At 50.6% G+C, this 20,245-nt stretch overlaps 3 protein-coding genes and 1 non-coding gene across 13 annotated transcripts in view; 2 read left to right on the top strand and 2 right to left on the bottom strand.

The window, feature by feature from the left end:
- LRSAM1 (leucine rich repeat and sterile alpha motif containing 1) overlaps nt 1-9,807 on the bottom strand; it is a 39,615-nt gene extending 29,808 nt beyond the window's left edge. The window contains exons 1-9 of the mRNA XM_040631923.1: nt 9,734-9,807; nt 9,154-9,401; nt 7,047-7,153; nt 6,564-6,620; nt 5,968-6,012; nt 4,843-4,920; nt 3,647-3,715; nt 1,874-1,958; nt 745-866 (exon numbers count right to left, since the gene is read on the bottom strand). Of these exons, the coding sequence (XP_040487857.1) occupies nt 745-866; nt 1,874-1,958; nt 3,647-3,715; nt 4,843-4,920; nt 5,968-6,012; nt 6,564-6,620; nt 7,047-7,118 (528 nt within the window). The 5' untranslated portion in view covers nt 7,119-7,153; nt 9,154-9,401; nt 9,734-9,807. The remainder of the gene's footprint in view (nt 1-744; nt 867-1,873; nt 1,959-3,646; nt 3,716-4,842; nt 4,921-5,967; nt 6,013-6,563; nt 6,621-7,046; nt 7,154-9,153; nt 9,402-9,733) is intronic.
- Nucleotides 9,808-9,867: 60 nt separating this feature from the next.
- On the top strand, nt 9,868-13,562 carry RPL12 (ribosomal protein L12). Its single transcript, XM_008698738.2, has 7 exons — nt 9,868-10,011; nt 10,593-10,666; nt 11,660-11,758; nt 12,122-12,203; nt 12,789-12,875; nt 13,236-13,348; nt 13,510-13,562. Exons 1-7 carry the CDS (start codon nt 9,975-9,977, stop codon nt 13,513-13,515), a joined length of 498 nt encoding a protein of 165 aa, XP_008696960.2. The 5' UTR covers nt 9,868-9,974; the 3' UTR covers nt 13,516-13,562.
- On the top strand, nt 12,576-12,704 carry LOC121103206. The gene has a single exon (XR_005835358.1). It is a non-coding gene; the product is annotated as a small nucleolar RNA SNORA65 (small nucleolar RNA).
- A 270-nt stretch (nt 13,563-13,832) lies between the features above and the next one.
- ZNF79 (zinc finger protein 79) overlaps nt 13,833-20,245 on the bottom strand; it is a 14,618-nt gene continuing 8,205 nt past the window's right edge. For all 10 annotated transcript variants that reach the window (XM_008698744.2, XM_040631916.1, XM_008698745.2 and 7 more), the window contains 2 exons: nt 19,799-19,897; nt 13,833-16,482 (listed from right to left, as the gene is read on the bottom strand). In XM_008698744.2, the coding sequence (XP_008696966.1) occupies nt 15,326-16,482; nt 19,799-19,897 (1,256 nt within the window). In that variant the 3' untranslated portion in view covers nt 13,833-15,325. The remainder of the gene's footprint in view (nt 16,483-19,798; nt 19,898-20,245) is intronic.

The following is a 20,245-nucleotide window of genomic DNA, read 5'->3' as shown; positions in this document are numbered from 1 at the left end:
GTTCTTATAAGAGGAGGAAATTTGGACACAGGCCCATATAGAGGGAAGATGATGTGAGGACACACGGAGAAGACAGCCATCCTGGAGCCAAGGAGAGAGGCTCAGAAGCAACCAACCCTTGATCCTGGACTTCCAGCCTCCAGAGCCGTGAGAGAATAAACCTCTCGTTCAAGCCGCCAGCCTGTGGCACTTTGTTACGTCCACCCAGGGAAACCAATACAGGGATCCAAGAAGGGCCTGTCCCGCTCCTTGCTCGGACGAAACCCGTTTCTGCACCTCCAAGCGAGGCTGCTCTCCTCGTCACGGAGCTCTGGGCTCTGTGTGATCTGGGCCCTCCAGACACAGCAACTGCCAGCCACGTCCGATCCCCCACTCCTCCCCTCACACATCCCGCGCTGTCCACCTCCTGCACTCCCCGTACTGTCCCCTGCACCTGAATGCTCCATAACCCGTGTCTACTTCTCCAAAGCGAGTTCCTCTCTCAAGGTTCAGCTCAAACACCACAGCTCTCACAAAGTGTCAACCCCACCAGGATTCAGCGTCGTCTTCACTCCAGAAGTGTGTTTTCCTGCCACCATCATGGCAGCAAAAGTCACATAACGACAACTGCTCGGCATCGGTCTCTCTGCGAGCTCCTAAGGACCGAGCCCAGTGCCCCATGACCACGGCAGGCGTTCAGGAACGTGGGAAGAGGGGGGTGGGTGTGCCAGAGAGAACCCCAGGCGAGAACGGCTCCGCACTTACTTCCAGGGTTCGGACATGCGCCAGCAGCTGTGGTAACCTCTGAATCTCATTCTCGCTGATGTCGAGAGTACGCAAGCTTCGGAGTTCCCCCAAGGTGTCTGGAAGCTCCTTCAGCTTGTTATCTGGAGAGATCCCAGTGGCACAGCTCAACCCCCCAAAGCCCCTCCACAAGCTTCCTGCCTGACGCCGCCAGGACTTGGGGGCACGTGGGTGCCTCGCTCTGGCCCCGGGGCATGTGCAGGTCCTGAGACCTGAGGCTACAAGGAAGAGCACAGGGGCCCAGTTTCAGTGACCTGGGTTCAAGCTCTTACTCCACCACTTACTAGCTGGGTGACTTTGGAAAACGGACTTTACCTCTTTGGGTCAGTTTTCTCATTTGTAAAATGGGGATAACGATACTATTTGGGCTCATAGGAACATCAAGGGGTTCAATGAAACTGTGCATATGAAGCCCTCAGCACAGTGCCCGTCGCACAGTAAGTGATCAGTAAACACGGTATCATTATTATCATTTAGATGTTACCAGTGAGTAAACTGAGGCATTTTGTGCAAAAAGTGCTTAAGGACAACAAGAGGACACGAGGGAGCTGGGGGTACGGGAGGCAAGCACCCTTCATGTGACCCTGGGCTCTGTAACTAGCACACTGGGTGGTCTAGAGCAAGGCACTGCTCCTTCCTTTCTTCACCTGTCAAGTGGGGAGCACACCTCCCTGCCCCTACCCCATGGACTTGGAGGCTCGCTGCATCGCTGACTGCGGAAGCGCTCCTCCCCGAGGGTGAAGCGCTCGCTGTCAGAACCCTTACTGTGGCTGCCGGACGGCTAGGCCGCCTCTCCGGCCGCTCCTCGTTATTACAAATACGAGGGCCCGAGTCTGGGAGCCCGGCTGTCAGGACTGTCTGTCCTCCTCTCTGTAAGGGCCTGAAGAGTCACAGGAACTCTCCAGATGCCATGTCTCTGGTTACCATGGAGACAGACCCCCCCCAACAGGGGGTCAGTCCAGTTTATAGGGACGCTCCAGGACTGGCTGTCCTCATGCTCAGGGGTTCCAGGAAGAGCGCTCTGTGGCTGCTGGCTGAGACAGCCCCGAACTGACTGCAAGTCATGGGGTCGGGGCGTTCTGGCCCCTACCTTTCACATTGAGGGTCTGCAGCTGGGTCAGATTCCCAATGGAACGTGGGAGATACGTCAGTTGATTCCTTTCCACGTTCAATACCTAAGAGAGAGGGAAAAATGACCTGAGAACGCAGACGCAGAGAACAGTGTCTACCCCTGCTTCAGGCCAGGCAGCATCTGGGCGCCGCACACACCTTTAACTCCTCCCGACAGCCCTGTGAGGAAGGCGCCCGTTGCTGTGATCCCACGTGAGAGATGAGAACACAGGCTCAGAGCGGTGAAGTCACGTGCCGAGAGCAGTGCCAGGCCTTGACCCGGTTCTCACTGAGGTCCATCACTTATGCAGACCACAAAATACCCCATGATGGCCCCACAGTCAAGCAAGGACGAAGAAGGGCCAAGCAGTTTCAGGGACCTGGGGGAGGCAGCATGCGGCTCTAGAAATCCCAGTGTTGGGGGAAGGAAGCTGAGCTACGTAAAGGCAGTGGAGCTGCCCAGGGCCTCGAGGCCGGCGGCTGGTGGTGCCCAGTCGGGAACGCAGGCTCGCTGGATCCCGCAGGCCGCGCTCCCTCCCGGATGCGTTCCCGCTGTAAGGAGGGGAGCGGGGCCAACAGGGCGGCACGCTAAGTACTCATTAAACATGGATGCGATGGAAAGCTAAGCAGTCATTAAAAAGAATGTGGCAGATGAATATTTGATGAACCAAAAGATGCTTAGGAGTTATTGTCGGGTATCCAGAAGTTACAAAACAATGACTGCAACGATCCTATAAAAATACGCACGTTAAAAAAGAGTCCCCAGAGCTCCTACACCCAGGTGTTCACTGTGGCTTCCTAAGGGCTAATTCCTACTGTTCTGCCACGTGTTCTGTGTGCCCTTGGGCAGGTGACGGCCATCCCTCTGGACCTCAACTCTCCCATCTGTAAAATGCAACGACGTCACCCACATCGTAGGGCTGTTCACCCAAATCATGTCTCCTCCACGCTGGAGGCGGCGTGCGAGACGGGGGTGCTGCCCTCCGAGGACACGGCCCAGTGAAATCAGCACACCCGTCATCAGTAACTACACACTGCCAGTAGCGCTCCCAAGAAAACACGCTGGGGCTGAGACAGGGGCGCAGGAGGTGGATCCGCTTCGACAGCGAGGCTCGGAGGGCTCTCCGGGACCTCTGGGCTCAGACAGGATGAGCCGCTCAGACAGAGGAGATGTCTGCATGGAGAGGCCCTGCCGCGGTGGGGCAGGAGGGCCAGAGGGGGTTTAAGAGCTGACTGCGGGGAGCGAAGGTGACAGGAGAGGAGACTGGAAAGCAGGTGGCCCCATCGTACGGGGTCTGAAGGGGCACAGTGCAGAGAACGGATTTTAATCTAAGTGTGAAGGAAAGCTGCTTCTTCCTCTGTCAAATGGGGCTAAGCCAGCCCCTGCCTGACAGGGAGGCTGCAGGAAATCAACAGATAATATGAGGGAGATGCGTAGTTCCACGTGGCCATGCAGGGGACTAAGACTGATCAGAAGTGGCAGGATGAGTCAGAGTGCTGAATTCATCATTTCCTGCCTCCTTCCTCATGGAAGCTCATGATGAAATCCCAAAACACATGCCAAAAATACGGTATTGAGACTCCCACAGCTCAGACTGCCACGGCCAGGGCATCACCGAGCTTCCTGACAGGAAACGGGCAGACGGATACGGCGCCAAGGGCGGCCCCGGCCAGAGCCCAGCCAGAATCCTCCAGGCTCGGGCAGTTTCTCACTTGCAATCAGAGGCAGGTGTTCTGTGTCCTGCAGCCATACCTGGAGGGCGGTCAGCTGCCCTATGTCGTCAGGAAGAGCTGACAGCTGATTGTCGTGAAGATCCAGCACCTGCAGGAGGAAGACAAGCTTCGGGGTCACAGTCGCCAACTGAGAGAGCCCGCAGATCTCAGGCTTCCGGGAGGCGAGAAGACGCCGGGGCCTCTTCCCTCCTCTGGTCTTGAAACAATACCAGCCCCTCCTCTCCAACCACGTGATCATTCCATCTCAGCTCCTTTTTGAGAATATACCATTTCTTTCTTCTCTTATCAAATATTTATTTTTAGCCGTTGAGTGAAAACAGTTTGCTATGAAATGGTATGGATAAGTATTCATGTTAAAAAGGAAAACTCTCATAGTACAAATACATATTTACGTAGGACAAGACTACCAAATATGCAATAATATACGGACGGTGGATCTCCGGAGTGTGAGACGACAGGCATTTTTCCTCCTTTGCTTAACTGTGTTCATTTTTTTTAACAATACAAATGAGCAATACAGATGAGCAAAAAAGGCATAAATGACGTATGTATGTTTCATTTATGTATATATAAAATAGAAATATCCATAAGTATAAAATATATATTTAAAAAATAAGATGTTATTTGTTTCACTATAAAAATAACAAGTGTCAGACCAGAACAATAAAGAGAAGTAAAAACCACCCCAACTCCTACAGACCAGAGTTCACTACGAAAACCACTCTGATGCCCAGTGCTGCCATCCTTTCCCTCTTACTGTGTGTACCCACTGTCACAGCTCACGTTCATGAGCCAGAATAACCCCGAGGTCACGGGCCATGTGTACCGTGAATACGTCCCAGTCCCTGTCCTGGGGAGGCTGACAGTCAGGAGGAAGTCAGCCCAGATCACGGGGCTTTCACTCACTGACCGCATGATGCCTGGCGTCGCTCCGGGGCCTTCTTGTTTGGGCCCATCAGACTCACGCTCTCTGTGAGTTCACCTGCCCTGGGTTTAGGCTTCGCCTCTCTACCTGGTGGGCAAGCAACCTGTGGCTGCTTCTCTTTGTAAGCCCACCCCATGCACGGCACTCAGGTGCCCCCCACACTGTGCTAATCCAGCCCCAGCCTGACCGTTCGGTTAGGCCCGCCTGGCATGAACTTCAACAAAGGGAGCTTGGCTGTCACGTGGTACGCCGGGCAGTGTCCCTGACCCCTGGCAGAAGGGCCCCAGTACCTTGATGGTTACGAGACTCAGGAGGCTGCAGGATTTAGGGAGCAGGGAAGTGAGGTGGTTCGTGTGCACAATCAGCACCTGCGTGGGACAGATTTGCGGTGCGTTAGCCGCACACGCGGCCGCGAGCAGGGAGCCGGCTTGGTGCAGGACACGCTGCGGACCCCGGCTGCCCGGTGCTCTCCGCTCCCCCAGACACCGCAGTGGGGGACGCGGCTCGGGATCGCAGAGCCTCCCAATGTGGAGTCAGATGACCTGAAAGCCTGTCATTTCAAGGATGAAAGGGGTCTTCCAGGCCTAATGCTGCCTTCCATCCCGAGAAGGGTCCCCGCGCAGCTGTCCTCACCTTAACCTCCCTCACGTCAGCATCTTCACGGGGTAAACAGAGAATAAGAAAGTACCTGGCTCCGAGGGCTGCCGTACGATTCACAAACCAACAGACAAAAAGCACTAAGCCCAGGGCTGCCCTGGGGTCCAGTGCTCAATCCGGGTCATCTGTTGCCATTTTTTTGGCATCGACCCCCGCATAGAAACTTCTAGTGGCAAGGAGCTCACCAGGCTGTTGGTATGGAACACTTTTTACCTCCCTCCATTAGATAACTCAGTTAGAATGCTCTTAGCTGTCTACGTCAAAGCTGCGATGCCTTTCTGAAAAATCATTCATTCCATTCTTAGTCTCGGCTGGGTGACCAGAATGAAATAAGCACAGCTTTCGTTACTATGAACAATGAGGTCACCCAGTGCTTACTGCGGCAGGCATCATACCCGGTGCATTCCTGTCTCCATCTACCTCCCTCCCTACCTGTCACTCTTCTAATTCTCATGATACCTCTGTGAGAGAACTAGAACTAGAACTAGGAATGTCTTCATTTCATAGATGAAGAAACAGATGTCAGAGTTGGCGGAAGTTGCCCAACTCACGAGGGGCAAAGCCAGGATGTGACCCAGGACCATCTGACACCAAACCCAACTCTTCTAACTGTGCAAACACTTGCTTCAAGCTGAGAGGGTGAGAATCAAGGAGAAGGGAGACGTCTACGCCAAGAAGACAGTGCCTGAAAGTCCCACCTGATTTCAAACAAGTAAATGTGCAATAAACGAGTCTATGAAAACGAAGATCCCCCTCACCTTCTTCTGTAGAACTTTGCATGTTGCAAAAGCCCCAAATGGAATCTAAGATAAGAGAAAGAAGAGTCAGTGCCTCCCTCCTGCCTTTTGTTTTCTGAGTGGCACACATGTGAGGGAGCCATGGGGCAGGAGGTGATCAAATCCTCATGGGTAGGGCAGCGCTAAGCAGAGAGGGTGGTGGGGGAGGCTGGTGAGGAATGCTGCTGGGATGTGGTCAGCCCTCCCCAGCCCTCCCCTGCAATCAGCTGGTAGGAGACTGCCCTGCCCGGCCCCGGCGCACACACCATCCCCATCATGAGCTCTATCGGGGCAAAAGAAAGATCTCTGGTGCTAGGCAGAGGATGGAGAAACCTAGATTCTTCCAGTTCCCTAGAAATCTGCGGGTACATTTTCTGGACTCCTTGATTCTCACAGGCTATGTTGAGGCCACCGATCATCTCAATTCTTTTGAATAAGAACAAAATCCAAGACAACTTCACCTGACTAATGCTTCTGGTGTTTTAAAAGCCCCAGTCCACATCTGTCTTTCTCAGGGACATGTGATCCAAGAAAAAAGGACAGATCAAATTCACAGCCAGAACACCACCCCAGTTTACCTCCGAGAGCTCACATTTAGAGATGTCAAGAATGTCATCAGCCCCAGCTTCTTTGGCCTGAGGATAAAAAGAATCATAATAAAAAATGTGTTCAAACAAAACACCCTTGCGGAGCAGACAAACCAGCCAAAGAAATACAGGACCAAGCAGCTGTAAGAGACCACAGACACCGTCTGGTTCAACTAATCCATTTTGCAGGTGCACCAATGATCCCTGCTTCAGTGCGGCTTGGGGTCCAGCACGCAAGAGCAAACGAACAAGTAATGACAACTGCCATCAGTTCCCTCGGGAGGGAAGTGGAAGGCACTCCCAAGTACCAGACAGGAGGCCTCACTGGTCTGCTTTGAGTCACAGATCGCCTCTGGGGGTCAGGGAGGCAGATGGGAAAAAGGGAGCATGCGGCATGTTTGGGGGCAGTGTGGAGCCCCATTCCATGAGAGCAGAGGTGGAGACGGGACTCAGAGGAAACCCACTTTCCCTCACCAGACACATCTGATACTCCAGGCGTTTCCGAGCCTCTTCACTGGGTTTCCGCTTCCGGAAGAAGAGCGGCATTCTTTCTTTCTCCCCCCGGAGTAATCTTCAGGACTCTAGGGCATTGGACAGAAATCAGGGCCTGGGGAATTTGTCACACCCGGGACAGGCAGCACACTGACACAGAACACATAGCTCATCTGCTGGACTGTGTGACCCTTGATGGCAGCGTCTGCGTCCATCTCAGCCACCCATCTGTGCCACGAGCCCAGCACGGCAGGTCTTTCTAAGGATGCTATTTGAGAATGAGTCACAGACGGGCCTGATGAATCGCTTCTAGTTCCTGAAACACTGTCAGAGCGGCATCGGCAAGCCAAACACGGCATCAGCTACATCATAAGCAAAGAGATCTCTTAGTTGAACAAAAATTCCAAGGCCGTCCTCAGACACCTTACCACTCTCACAGCTACTGTGCCATCTGATTGTCATCACAGCTCAGTTTAAAGTGATGAAATGGACAGATGAGCTCCGTGATCTGGTTTTACGTCCTGGATTGTAGCAAAACCAGTGTGGAGCTCTGCTCCTTTGAGTCCTGATACTGTGGGGTTTGCCCAACTCCTTCATGCTCGAATACCTTAGCCCACACTAATTACAGTGTCCTGAACTCAGACGCCAGGTGCTTACTGCCTACCCAGATCTGCAAATATCAGTGCTTGATAAGGGATATCAGTGGGCCCAGGAAGCAATCATCCAGGGAAGCTATGGTTAACAGCACAGGCTTTGAGATGAAATGTAACTGGGTTTATGGAGGTTCCTCAAAAAATTAAAAATAGAAATACCCTACGATCCAGCAATTGCACTACTAGGTATTTACCCCAAAGACACAAAGGTAGTGATCAGAAGGAGCGCCCGCACCCCAATGTTTATAGCAGCATTATCAATAATAGCCAAACTGTGGGAAAAGCCCAAATGTCCATCCAGTGATGAATGGATAAAGAAAATGTTGTGTATATATACACAATGGAATATTACTCAGCCATCAAGAAGAATGAAATCTTGCCATTTGCAATGATACAGCTGGAGCTAGAGTGTATAATGTTAAATGAAATAAGTAAGTTAGAGGAAGACTAATACTATATGATTTCACTTATGTGGAAATTAAGAAACAAAACGGATGAACGTACGGGAAGGCAAAAAAAAAAAAAAAAGCGGTAGGCAAACCATAAGAGACTCTTAACGATAAAGAACAAACTGAGGGTTGATGGAGGGAGGTGGGTGGGGGATGGGTTAAATGGGTGATGGGTATTAAGGACAGCCCTTGTTATGATGAGCACTGGGTGTTATACGTAATGAATCATTAAATTCTATTCCCAAAACCAGTATTAAATTATATGTTAACTAACTAGAATTTAAATAAAAATTGAAAGAAAAAAAATGTAACTAACTGGGTTTGAATCCCAGATCTGCCATCCACCAACCATGTCACCTTTTTTCAATCTCTCTGAGCCTCAGTTTCCTCTCTGTATAATAATCTTACCAATACCTGGTTCTGGGAGGATCCAGTGATTTCATATATGTAAAATTCATAGCACATTACCCGGCACATAATCACTGCTCAATCAATGTCAGCCACATAGCACTATACATCTGACAAATACTTATTCAGAGCTCACTACAGCTAGGGAGAAGATGCAGTTTGAAGAAGATACGCACCCAGCCCTCAAGGGGAGGGGTAGAGATCACAGGTCTCCGCCCATAGGGGCGTGGGCAGTCCGGGGAGCCTGCCAACCTGCAGAGCTGGCTCAGGCCCCTCTTGTCACCCCACCTGCCAGCAGGGATGGGGAATAGTCTAAAACCAGCCCTCCCCCATCCCTCCCTGATGACAAGTCTTACCCTTCTGCTCCCCAAGGACTAACCCTCTCTCATCCCCTCCCCAAAATCCAGCCCTCCCACCACCTCCCCCATAGTGACCATCTCTTCTCCAGCCCTCCCATAACATCAGCTCTTCCCAACCTGCTCTCCGATGTCCACCCCTCATCCATTCCTTCCCCCGACGTCCAGCCCAATGGGAAGAACCACACCCATTCTCCCCAGGCTGGAGTGGGGAGAGCCCCACCTGGCTTTGTGGGTGCACCGATGCTCCTTCCCACGGGTGGACCCGAAGGCAGGCAGATCACTCGTAGGGCTTGGTCATGGACACCGGGTCGCAGACCACCGGGCACGAGCCCGGGCGGAGCCGGAGTCTGGTGTCCTCCAAACGCAGGAGCTGGGGACCGAAACTCAGAATCTCAGAAAGTCATGCAGACCAGGATGACGAAGTCTGAGACTCTGAGAACCATAGAATCTTGGAATTAAGAGTTGGACCTTAAAAAAAAAAAAAAAAAAAAAAAAAAAAAAAAAAAAAAGAGTTGGACCAAATTCAGACCCGAATGAATTTGTTTCGATAACCAAAATGCATACATCACAAGGGAGCTGAAAGGGGGCCGGTGGTCGCCACTGTCCTAGGGTCTCGGAACCGGGGTGCGGACCCCTTAGGGGAGGGGCGGGGATTTGCCATTGGGCCACCGGGACCAAAGGGTGACCCTCACGATAAGGGAGACTACAGAACAGAGTGACCCTGGAGCAGCCCTCTCTTGTCTGCCCCCCCGGGCGAACCTCCCCGAATCCCCCCTTCCGAGCCCCTAGTTACAACTCACCGCGGAGCTGGGTTCTCCAGCGGTCAGCCTCAGGCACCTGCCCACAAGCAACATGGCGGAAAGGGCGTCGCTGGGAGGGTGGGCGGAGCCGACGGTTCTCGCGACAGTCGCGCTTTCCTGCCTATATCCGGCGCAGTCAGAGGGCCATCCGGTCTTTTGGCTTTCGGCTCGGAGGAGGCAAAGGTGCAACTGTCTTCGGTCGTCCCGAATCCGGGTTCATCCGACACCAGCCACCTCCGCCATGCCGCCTAAGTTCGACCCCAACGAGATCAAAGTCGGTGCGTGCTTTAGATGTGGCTGGGGTGCGAGATGGAGCATCTCTTCTCCCCGCAGCCCGTCGGGCTTCAGGCCCAGGCGCCGTTGCCTTTCCCACGCCGGGCTTTTAAGCTGCTGCCTGCTAGAGACCTTTCCAGCGCTGCGATCAGGGCGCTGTGAGGTCCTGGCCGAGTCTCGGACTCATCCTGGGCCTCAGCTTCCCCACGTGTAAATGGGGAGGGAGGACCGGACGACCCGTGGTGGCTTTGCAACCCGCACGCCTTAGGGTAAGGTTTGTGCCCGGGCGCTTCCCCCCTCCACTGGGTTGGCCGGCGGCCGGGCTGCCTCCACGCCGGCCCGGTGCAGGCCTCGGTAGCCGTAGCTCAGCCGAAGACCGCTGCCCCACGTGGCGCCCGGAGCGGTCCACGCCAGGGAGGAGGCGGCTCGCCCGCTGCGGGTTGGGTGGCCTTCTTGGCTCCCTGCTGAGGCTCTTGGTGCTGTTCCGAAATTGACAAGTGGTGTGGCCAGCCCCAGAAAGATTCGGAGAGAAGGCTGTGGCGCGGGGGCTCCCTCTGCAGCGACACTGATGTTTTCTTTCTCCCAGTGTACCTGAGGTGCACCGGTGGCGAGGTCGGTGCCACGTCTGCCCTGGCCCCGAAGATCGGCCCGCTGGGTCTGGTAAGTCATCCTCGTGGAGGGCGGTTTCTGGCTTGTGCAGATGAGCCCGGATCTGAGGTGCCTTCCTCGCTTGCGGATTGGCAAACCCCTACTACACCTCTGAGCCTCTGAAGTGCAAGTGCTTCCATGGCAAGGTCATGTACGAGATTGCAGGGTGCTGATACACTCCCCTGGGTCAAGATCTTAACTGCGACCTACCTGAGGGGTGGGCCAGAGGTCTTGCAGGAAGGTTTGGAAGAGTAGCTTAGTGACGCTGGGCAGCCTGTGTTTTCTAGTCAGGGAAATGGGCTTATCATTGATAGGCTTAAGTATCGGTGAAGAAGATTAAATGGGGTGTGGTTAAGATCCTGGTGAACTTACCTAGTAGCTTGTATACCTCGTTAATAGGACGAGCTTCACTGATGATCCCTGTTTACCCACTTTTCCATTTTATGCTTTTACTGAGCTTGCATTTCACTGGCTATCATTAGGCTTTTATTCCTTGGACACTGGTCTCCTGAACCAAACATTGTTCCCACATGGTCTTGTTTAACCGGTGTCTGGCACGTTTCCTTGGCCCACCGTTTAGCTGGCACCCGCTGAACATCTTTCCTGTTTAGACTGGTGGTTATTAGGAAGTCTAAGTAGTAAATGCCCAGTTCCCATCCTTGGAGAAACCTCGTGTCTTTAAAACTCTCTAGGTGATTTGAATGTAACCAGTTTTGGAAATACGTACATTATTGCATGGGTCCTTATGGGAGGGTAGGTAGGTAGGTAAGGAACTTTGCCATGTTATGACCCTGGGCCTGCAGCCCCAAACAAACTTCACCTCTAGCCTCATCTCTCCAGTGTCTGCCCCTGCGGTAGCCATGCCTTGATTTGGTAGGTGCAGTTAACGTGCTTCAAACAGTGCCCTGTGTGCTGGCTTGGGGTGTTGGCCAAGGGGGAGGGATGGGTTTTCAGACTGCACTTAAACTTAGAGCACAGTGTGATGATACACCTTTCTTTCTCTAGTCTCCGAAAAAGGTTGGTGATGACATTGCCAAGGCAACCGGTGATTGGAAGGGTCTAAGGATTACTGTGAAACTGACCATTCAAAACAGACAGGCCCAGGTACTTGGTTTGAGTAGGAGGGCCGAGGGGGCAACCCTCTGGGATTCCTGGGGGGGGGGGGTTGCCACCTGCCACCAGTGGTGAGCTGAGGGCAATTCTAAATGTGGGGAAGGCTTTTTTGAGAGCGTGGATCAAGAAAGCAAAGATGTGGGCCTAATGCTAACTCTCGTCACTTGTGTGACATTGGGGAAATCACTTGGTGTCTCTTGGGCTAGGACATGTTTCAGATGGTGGAAATAACTCGAGAATGTACAGCAAACCCAGTCTGGCCCGTGTATTTTGAGAGCCAGGGTGCATGGCAGGATTGACAGTCTCATTGGAGGGTGGCGTAGGGCTTATTCACATGGAGACTCTCTTCTGCAGATTGAAGTGGTACCCTCTGCCTCTGCCCTGATTATCAAAGCCCTCAAGGAACCACCAAGAGACAGAAAGAAGCAGAAAAACAGTGAGTGGCCTTTTTCCTGGTAATTTGTGAGTGGTGGTGTCTACTGAGTGTGATAACTTAGTGGCAAGTGTTCCCTTTAACGACACCTGGGGGCACGCAGAGGGATTTGATAACCTGTTAAGAGAGCCTGGCACCACCAGGAAGTGTCTTGTGGCTCTTCCCAGTCCCCAGCACGGGGCTGGCCCTACTCCGTGCATGCAGGAGGCAAAGAGTAGGGTGAAGTAAGTGATAATGACACCAGTAATCAGACCACTTTGTGAGCTGGTGAATGCTCTGAACAGCTTAACCCCAGTGACCTAAACTTGCCTTTTTTCACGTTTAAAACCATCTCCTCCGTATAATATCGGCAAAGACTTGATTTTGCCCCAGCCACCCGCCACTGCACCGGGTCAGTTTCTGTCGGCTGGTGCTGTCCAGTGGTGAGCTGATAGTAAACCCCAGCTTAGGAAACAGGGTTGTTCTTCATGTGGATAACTCTGTGCCGAAAGCATGGGAACAGCCTGGAATAAAGACGAGGGAGCGCGTGATGTCGTCTGCTCTGGCCTTGGGTTGTGACCAAGCTTATGCTGTTTTTCTTTTCTGCAGTTAAGCACAGTGGAAATATCACTTTTGATGAGATTGTCAATATTGCCCGACAGATGCGACACCGATCTCTAGCCAGAGAACTCTCTGGTAAGTGGACAATGTGGAACCACCTGACTTGTTATATGGGGTGTATTCACTGGTAGCATTTCCCAATTTGAAGGGACGTTATCGTAAGACCCGCAATTGGGGTGCAGAATGGCTTGACATCAGTGAATGGGGCTGGATGTGTTTAAATCTGGTTATAAGGGACCCATGGAGACTTTGCATTTAGATCTTATGTAACTAAATGGAGTTCTGAATCTTGGATTGGATTGGAGGAGGAATGTCACTCCATAAAATAGGATTAATTCCTCCTTGCCTGCTGTGAAACTCCCAGGTATTTTCCCCGTGGTTATCTGAGGATTGTGAGGGACTGGAGCTCCTCTGATGCTATTTTCTTAATTCTAGGAACCATTAAAGAGATCCTGGGGACGGCCCAGTCTGTGGGCTGCAATGTTGATGGCCGCCACCCTCATGACATCATAGATGACATCAACAGTGGTGCAGTGGAATGCCCAGCTGTAAGTGACTTCTGTTTCACTTGCCTAAAGCAGGGCAAGAGCGGGAGGAAGGCTAAAGTATTCATGGAGACAGGATGGAACAGTTCTAGAAATGGTCAGTAGTGGGTGTGGACTAAGATTTTTTTTGTCCTACTGACACATTTCTTTTTTCTTTCCCACAGAGTTAACTACAAAGGAAAATATTTCAATAAAGGATCATTTGACAACCAGTGGACCTTTTGATGCAGCCTCTTCTGTGGGGGAACTAGCTCCTTTGTGGTCAGATGGTGGGCCCGTGGGGCCAGGGTGGCAGAACCTGTGGAAGAAGTAGCTATTTGGGTAATGAGCTCCTTCTGGGTGACAGATTGCTGCCCTGTATGGGACTAGCTTAGAGAAGACACCTAGAAAGGAAGTCTCGGGGCTTTTTGTAGGCCACGTATATGCATAGAACTCTTCATAAGAAGAAAATTCTTCCCCCAAAAGAAAACTTGTACCTCAACATGAATGCATGGCAAGGAATCTCTATTCCAGTCAGTCTTGAGTGGGCCAGGGGCCCGTGGCCCTTAGTGCACGCGAGCCTTCACTGTCCGTTCGGTATACAGCCAAGCTTCAGAAGCACTGATGGGAAACAAAGGAACCCGACCTCTGTCTTGAGTTCTTAAGAGTCATTTTCTAATGGCATGTTTTTGCTTTTCCTGAGTCTCTCTTCAAATAGTTCTGTTCATTTTGACTGAGCTCATGACACTCCTTTCTACTTCTAAGTGTGTGGTGGATGGAAGGATGAACCAAGATACCTGGGTACTGGGGTGAGTGACACCTGAGTAGCTTAGAGGGGCTTCTGGCTACCAGCCTAATGGGGGGGGGGTGTTTAGGAATAATTAACCCAAGAACTTAATGTCTTCGGCATTGGTCGTACTGCCCACATAATTTTGTCACTAGGCCTTTAAAGCAGGTGGGATTTAATCTCCCCTCCCCCACAAGCAGGGTTGAACTGTGGTGGGAGGGATTACCCTAGAACACTGGTGAATGAGGGAAGGATAAGCCTTCCCAGACCTGTGCCAAGTGACCGAGAAACCAAAGCTAGAGGCCTTGGGGGGTGATAGCTGAATCTGACTCTGAAGTCAAATGGTTACCTAACCCCAAACCACAAGGACTTATTGTGGAGAGGCGGTCATGCCGGCTGGGTGAGAGGCTGGTAGGTCAGACAAGTCCTAGGACCTGGCAAGAGAAAGGCCAACAATGAAAATCTTGCTTTAAAGGAAACCTCCACTCCGGGAAGAGAAGTGAAGGACCCATCGGCCTATGAACCAGGGAAAGAGGATAGGCATCAGGTCGTCCTAGGGGCTCCACAGAGGGGTATACCTTGCTGAGGCATTTCACTGGCTTCCTCTGGACACCCTCACCCTGTTCTGGGTATTTCCTTTACAGCAGCAGCAAACATTGAACATCTCAAGCAGAGACTGGGCTAGCAGTGTCTAGATTTTCCTATAGAGAGCTTTAAAGAGTGGATATCCCTCCCCCACCCGATGAGATAATAGCATGTAGAATCTTCTTCCCTTGAGTCACTCCCCCCAAATCCTCTTTGGCCCTATTCTGGAGAAACTGTTCATTCCTGTCCAGTGTTGGTTCTTTTAATAGCCCTCATTCAAGAACCATCACCAAAATACCTGGCCTCCAGAAGGAACCAGTCCTTCACTCCTTGATCACTTACTCCTTACAAACCAAGGTTTCTGGAGTGCTTGTTATACAAAAAAGTTGGCCTCACTGAATACAGGTAAATTTCCAGTATAACTTGAGTTGAGTTGTTGCTGCTTCCTGAAGGGTTGAGAAAGAAGAGCGCTCCTGAGACCTTGCACCTGCGTATGTAAAATCAGGACTATTTATTCGTGGTGCTTTTGCACGTGGCTCTGAGCCAGACTGTAAAAGTCCGGTCTCCAGGTGTTTTCAGACTACCTGCATTTCCTGCCAGGTCCCCAGCCACTTTGGTCCTATCTCCGGTTACTCTCCAGCATGGAGTCTCTGGTGTCTAATGAAAGCGGAGCTGCACCGGAAGGCCTTCCCACACTCCCTACATTCATAGGGCTTCACACCAGTGTGAATCCTCTGATGCTGACTAAGGGATGAGCTCTGGTTAAACGCCTTCCCACACTCATTGCACTCGTAGGGTTTTTCCCCCGTGTGAATTATATGATGACGAATAAGGGCTGAGCTCTCACTGAAAAATTTCCCACACTCGTTACATTTATATGGCTTCTCCCCAGTGTGGGTCTTCTGGTGGATGATGAGATTCGTGCTCTGGCTGAAGGCCTTGCCACACTCGCTGCACTTGTAGGGTTTCTCTCCCGTGTGGGTCCTCTGGTGGTTTGTGAGGTTCGCGCTCTGGCTGAAGGCCTTGCCACACGCGCCGCACTTGTAGGGTTTCTCCCCGGTGTGGATTCTCTGATGCTGAATGAAGGCGGCACAGTAACTGAAGGCCTTGCCACACTCGCTGCACTTGTACGGCTTCTCCCCCGTGTGGGTCCTCTGGTGGTTTGTGAGGTTCGCGCTGTGCCGGAAGGCCTTCCCACAGTCGCTGCATTCATAGGGCTTCTCTCCAGTGTGAATTCTCTGATGCTGAACAAGGGCTGAACAGTCACTGAAGGCTTTCTCACACTCACTGCATTTGTAGGGCTTTTCTCCCGTGTGAGTTCGCTGGTGTTTGGTGAGGTTTGCGTTTTGGCTGAAGGCTCGTCCGCATTCGCTGCATTTGTAGGGTTTCTCTCCGGTGTGAATCCTCTGGTGCTGAATTAGAGACGAGCTCTGGCTGAAAGCCTTCCCACATTCATTGCACTCGTAGGGTTTCTCCCCAGTGTGACTCTTCTGGTGCTGAGAAAGGGAAGAACAGTAACTGAAGGCTTTGCCACACTCGCTACATGTGTATGGTTTTGCTCTGTGGGGCTTAATTATAGGGGGATTCTTCCTGAAGCTCTCTGTATGTGTTTCCCACTTCTGGGGTCTCACTTCTGTAGGAACTCTCTGTTGTGGAGAAAGGACTGGTCTCAGGTTGAAGCTGTTCCTGTGCTCTGACTCCCCAGGGGGCAGCTCTACACTTGTGTCTTGGAATGAATCTTCAGAAATGTCATGCTCGGGTGGTGATTCAGACATAATCTTCCAGTCTGAAAAATATTTAGAAAAGCATTTTCCCCCCCTTCAGTGGAAGAAAAGGTACCACCAAAATACAAAAGGCTGATGGAGTTTGGCTGAGCTCCTGTGCCGACAGGTCTGATGCCCCAGCCCCTGCACCCAGAACAGCTGCCTCACATTTCTGTTCTGAACCGTAAATATTGACCGAGACGGCTCCTCAGATATATTAGCACGCTTTCCTCCCTTTCCTAAACGCGAGGGCTACAGACATTGACCCTGCTCTCCCTCCGGCGTAATGCTCCCTTCCGTATTTCTGATCCTGTGCTCTGCTTTGGCGACTACTGGACAGTCTCCACGTGTCTCGTTAGTCTCACAATTCTTGGTGTGGTTTTAGGCAATGTGCTTACCAGGTTTAAATAATTCACTTTAAAAAGCTGATGATCAATGCCAGCAAGATGAATTCTTCACCTATCGAATCAGCTAGATTTCAGAATTCTAGCGTCATGAGATCTCACACGCTGGTGTGACTGCATACACTGGGACCACCTTTCTGGAGAGCAATCTGGTTGCATGTGTCAAGAGTCTTTAAAATGCTGACATGAGAACCGCACCTGTAAGAATCTATCCTAAGGAACGAATAAGAAATTACACAAAGCTGTGTTGACAGAAGTGCTCACAGCATTATTTGCTAAAGGAAAGCAAACACCTAAACAGATGTTTAATAAAGGAAAGACCGTAATATGGCTAATAGAGGGACCCTATTTAGCAATCAGAGGCCATGTCTGAATGGGTACACTATAGTTCCTTCTGCAGAAAGGTATTTACTGAGAAAACACTGCAAAGATACACAGTGTGAGTGTAAACTGTGTTGTCTTTGGGTTGTGGCCTCAGGGGCAATTTTTATTTTCTTCAATGCTTATCTGTATTTTCTAATGTTCTCCAATGTCAGTATTAAAAGTTATAAAAACTTTTCAGAGAATATACAGTGATAAAAAGAAACCTACTGTTACATGAAAAAAGGAGCATGTAAACTTACACACTGTTATTTCTACTTTAGAAAAATGTGCAAGCTCTGGTCTGAGCCTCCCCATTAGGGGGCACCTGGCTGGCTCAGTCGCTAGAGCTTCTGACTCTTGATCTCGGGGTCATGAGTTCGAGCCTCACATGGCGGGGTGGGTAGAAATTACTTAAAAAAAAAAAGCAACACCTTTATAAAACAAAAATATATCACTGTATTTTGTTATATGAAGAAGATGGAAGGGGACCTCTGTGTGGTGGGATGATAGGGTACCTTGATTTTTTAAATCCTGTTCCAAATCTCAACCTATTTTACTAGAAAAAAGTCATTTTAAACAGAATAACACTGCTTTTATCATCAGAAAATAGGTTTGTTTTTTTTAAAAGAAGAGTTAATGATTCTTAACCCTTTCTGGGATTTCCCTCATTTTAAGAGAAAACTTTCTAGTGTGAGTACTGTATACTATTGGGAAACTGAAGCATCAGGCCCCTTGCACCTCTGTCTCCGGCACTGGGGCTTCAACTAAGGGGGTGGAATTTCAGGGAGGGCTACGGAGCTTCTTTTCACAGGGGTCAATTTTCCTGAAGATTCTTTCGGTTTCTACCTTATTTCTCAGAGAAGAGAATAGCAAGGTTAGTCCTGGGTGATCTTTATTTGAATTTCTGCATGGAATCTTGACCCGGCTAGCTTGGGTTAAATCTTGGCTCCACCTCTTACTGGCTACCTGATCGCAGGCAAATTATTTAATCTACTTCTTGGATGTATTATCTGTAAATGTAGCTCACAGAATTACTGTGAGGATTAAATGAGTTAAAACACATAAGGGACCCAGAATGGTACATTTTTCTAAAGGTATTAGTTACTCCAATAGCCAGACTGAAACTTTTCTCCAATTACATCAGGATCATAAGGCTACTACAGCACTCCACAGCTGATAAGTTTTTTACATGTATATTAGTTTGTAAAATAAGATTTGGTTATCTACATTTTTTAGATAGAGACACAAGCGACCACATAATTTAGTGGCTTACTCTGAAACCATGCAGTTCATAAGTGGTAAGCCAGGACCTGAAAGCCCATCTTTCATGGGTCCACATCCAAACCTGCGTCTACACCAATATTCTAATACCTCAGAGTGGGGACTGTGGGTGCTAACACCCCTTCCCAAGTTGTTTCTAACAACGTGCTGATCTGACCTCTTTAGGATCTTGAAACTCTCTGAGGCTGTGATGAAAACGTTTCCCAGAAGCGCAGCCATTGCCCTAGCCACATCACACCACATTCTATTTCCGAAGTTCTACGTGGGGCCTACCGCCCGGGATAAAAGGCCCCACACGGCAGGAATGGGGCTGGCAGCAGAGGGCCTTGAGAGGGAAGCAGCGGGACCACTGTGACTCCCGTAAAGGAAGGATTTCAGCAAGTCTGAGTGGTTCCTGGGTAACAAGAGGGCTGAGGTAACATGTGACAGGCTGTTTAGAAAGCAGATAGTAAGATGGGAAGGAGAAGAGTTCTGATCGACTGTGCAGAAAATCTGCCAGAGGCTTTGTTTTTGCGGCCTTTCAGCAAGAAGAATCAGAAAGTAAGATATAAAGCATTAGGCTACATTTTTAAACAAATTTAAAGCTTTGTCACCTTCAAGTTGTTCAGTTCATTTGTACTTCTGATGCTTTAAGTTTCCAAATATCAGAAGTGGCCGGAAGGCCAGGGAGAAGCTTCTGAGGCCCTGCCAGGGGGCGGAAGCGTGAAGGTGGCAGTGGAGTGAGCAGCCGTGGACGAGGAGCAAGAGATACACAGCAGCTATGGCTTCCCTTTGGTTTCTCCTGAGATTGTTGGTATTAGCCCTTTAGGAAATTCTAGCAGGGTCACGTAGAGGGAGAGAAGGCAGCCAAGGAAGGGCCAGAGAGGGGAGCGGCAGCAGGTGCCACAGCTGGAGGGACGGGTAAAGGTGGGCCCCTGAGAGCCTCAGTGAGGTGAACCCCAAGCAGAGAACATGCTCGGCCTGCAAAGACGACTCTCTGTCCGCCAGAGGCCAGCAACACCACCTGTGGTCCCAAACGTCTCCCAGCCCAGGGGAACTCTGTCAGGAAGAGGTGTGGAATAGTGGGCTTTGGAATGAGAGAGACCCTGCTTCGAAGCCCAGCCAGGCCACCTGTTAGCCGTGAAGCTCTGAACCAGCAAGTCGGCCTCCCTCAGCTTTAATTTCCTCATCTGTAAAATGGGGGTAATAATATCTACCTCATGGGGTTGTTAAAATAATCAAATGCACTAATGTGTATTTCAAAAGGGCCTTTGCTCTCGAGACTCCCTGGCTTCGGTGCCTGCTCGCTTACCGGGACAGGTACTCCTCAGGCCTCCTCCCTCCAGCATCCATGGGCCTTCTTCCCTTTGTTCCAACTGGGAGTTCATGTCAGGCTGGGAAACTGGAAGTCCTGTTCAAGGGGAAAAACGGGCTTTAGAGATTTAGATGAAGTATAAATAGCCACCCAGAACTCAGGGAAGTGGAAACACACCAGTTAGGTCATTTACTTCATTCATTCAACCAATATTTATTAAGCACTTAACTTGGTCCCAGGCACTGGGGGATGCAGCAGTAATTAAGACAGATGAGGGGTCAAGTCAGGGAGTTAAGCCCCAAAAGCAAGTTATTTAGAAAAACAGGAACTTACTGAATATGGAGGAACTGGCCTGAAGGTCACCCCACCCTTCCTGGGAAATAAGAAAACAGGGAGCTGCAGTCTCAGGGGGAGCAAATGAAACTGCCTATTTCTCAAGCAGGA

Source organism: Ursus maritimus, unplaced genomic scaffold (assembly GCF_017311325.1).
Source record: "Ursus maritimus isolate PB19 unplaced genomic scaffold, ASM1731132v1 scaffold_17, whole genome shotgun sequence".
Lineage (NCBI taxonomy): Eukaryota > Metazoa > Chordata > Mammalia > Carnivora > Ursidae > Ursus > Ursus maritimus.
The sequence above is the reverse complement of the archived record's forward strand: the minus strand, read 5'-3'. Positions and strand labels throughout refer to the sequence as shown.